At 45.5% G+C, this 1,557-nt stretch overlaps 1 protein-coding gene across 1 annotated transcript in view; it reads left to right on the top strand.

The window, feature by feature from the left end:
• Positions 1 to 14: 14 nt before the first annotated feature.
• Positions 15 to 1,557, top strand: part of CSUI_007101 (gtp-binding family protein) — a gene marked incomplete at its 5' end in the record, with an annotated part of 2,822 nt that continues 1,279 nt past the window's right edge. Inside the window, one exon of the mRNA XM_068067251.1 lies at positions 15 to 1,070. Coding sequence (XP_067920770.1) covers positions 15 to 1,070 — 1,056 coding nt within the window. The remainder of the gene's footprint in view (positions 1,071 to 1,557) is intronic.

A 1,557-nucleotide genomic window follows, 5' to 3' on the forward strand; every position in this document is an offset into this window, starting at 1 on the left:
CGTCTTCTTCTACACGGCTTTTGCAGTCGAGGGTTGCGGATGGCCTAGGCAGCGGGTCGTTGTCGATTCCTTCAGCTAGCCAGCGAATCGATTCAAAAGGCGGGAAGAATCGACCCTACGGAGGGCGACTTCCTCCCAATCCGGCGAGCGGTCATAGTAGCAGTGATGTGAAGAATCTCTTTGTTCATGTAAAGAAGAGTGAGAAGGAGAGTGTGAAACTCCTAAGTGCAGAAGGAGTTCTCGAATGTATAGCTAAACAAAGGAAGTTCTTTGCAGGAGGAAAAGGAGGTCAGCTAGATCTTTACCGTGTAGCTAAGATGATTCTTAAAGACTATACGACAGGTCGATTGTGTGCATGTCGAGGTCCCTATGGCGAGATGTATGACGGAAGTCAAGATGGAGTCCTCCTCTCTCTTTCTTCTTTTTCTTCTTCCTCCTCCTCCTCGTCTTCTGCTTTAGAATCGAATGATGCGGTAAAAAGAAAGAAGTCGGCTCCTACGGAGGCTCAGCAAGGTGGGGGTTCTCCCCTCGCGAGTGTCTCTTCCTCTCTCCGTTCAGGTGGCTCTTGTAGAGTAGCAGGAGAGAACTTTGAATACAACAACGAGGAAGGGAAGAAGAGCGAGAGATGCTATCCTAATTCCATGATAGATGAGAAAGGAGGGGGAGAGAATGTACAAGTCAATCCAAGAGAAGAAGAAGAAGAAAGGTGGCTGAAGGTGAAAGTTTTCGAGAGGGAAGATGGCGGTGTCTCTTGCAACGAATCTCGAGACAATCGAGACGTCTTTCAGCTTCATCGAACAGCGGCAGGAGCAGAAGGCGTCGAAGAGAAGAATAGAGACCCGGTGGCATATGAGAAGATGAGCTTAAGTGAAGAGAGAAAGATTTCTCTTTTGAAAAAGCAGATTCCGGATATCAATCTTACAGACACGATTGGGAGAAGGGAAAAGGAAGATGAGAAGGGTTTATCTTTAGTTCATGAGCTACGAGAATTAGCTGAAGACGAAGATCTCGATCTTCTCCTTGGCAGTCTGCATGCAGCTTCGACAGGAGCAGAGACCTCTGAACAGAAGGTAAGCAACCCGAGGAACGATGATCGTGAGAAGAGAAGAATTTACAGATACATATAGATGGTCTTAGAAGTTCAAGCAGGAGAGAAGAAGACAGAGAGTTTAGATAGAAAACAGAGAGAAAGAGAGGGAGGGAAATTTTCTTTGGTAATGAAGAGGAGGCAGAAGACGATGTCTAAGACGAGAAAAGAGAAGGGGGCTCGATCCAAAGCTTCTCATATCTTCTTTACAGTCGTATGTCGATTGTGTAGATGGGTATCTATCGGTATTGGAGATCTAACGCAGTTAGAGAGATCAGCTCGTTCAAGGTTATATGCATAGGAGCATAAACCTATCGTTCATGACTTCGAGTCTAGTGTATTTTAATGTGCTTCTCAAGATCGATCTCCTTTAACGTTGATCGAGAAGGCTTCCCATTCACAACTGCTAGGGTGATCAAGACGAGCTTCAATGAATGTGGCCATGTGTGAAGATAAATAGATTAAAGATA

This window comes from Cystoisospora suis, assembly GCF_002600585.1.
Source record: "Cystoisospora suis strain Wien I chromosome Unknown contig_3668, whole genome shotgun sequence".
In the NCBI taxonomy this organism is placed as follows: Eukaryota; Apicomplexa; class Conoidasida; order Eucoccidiorida; family Sarcocystidae; genus Cystoisospora; species Cystoisospora suis.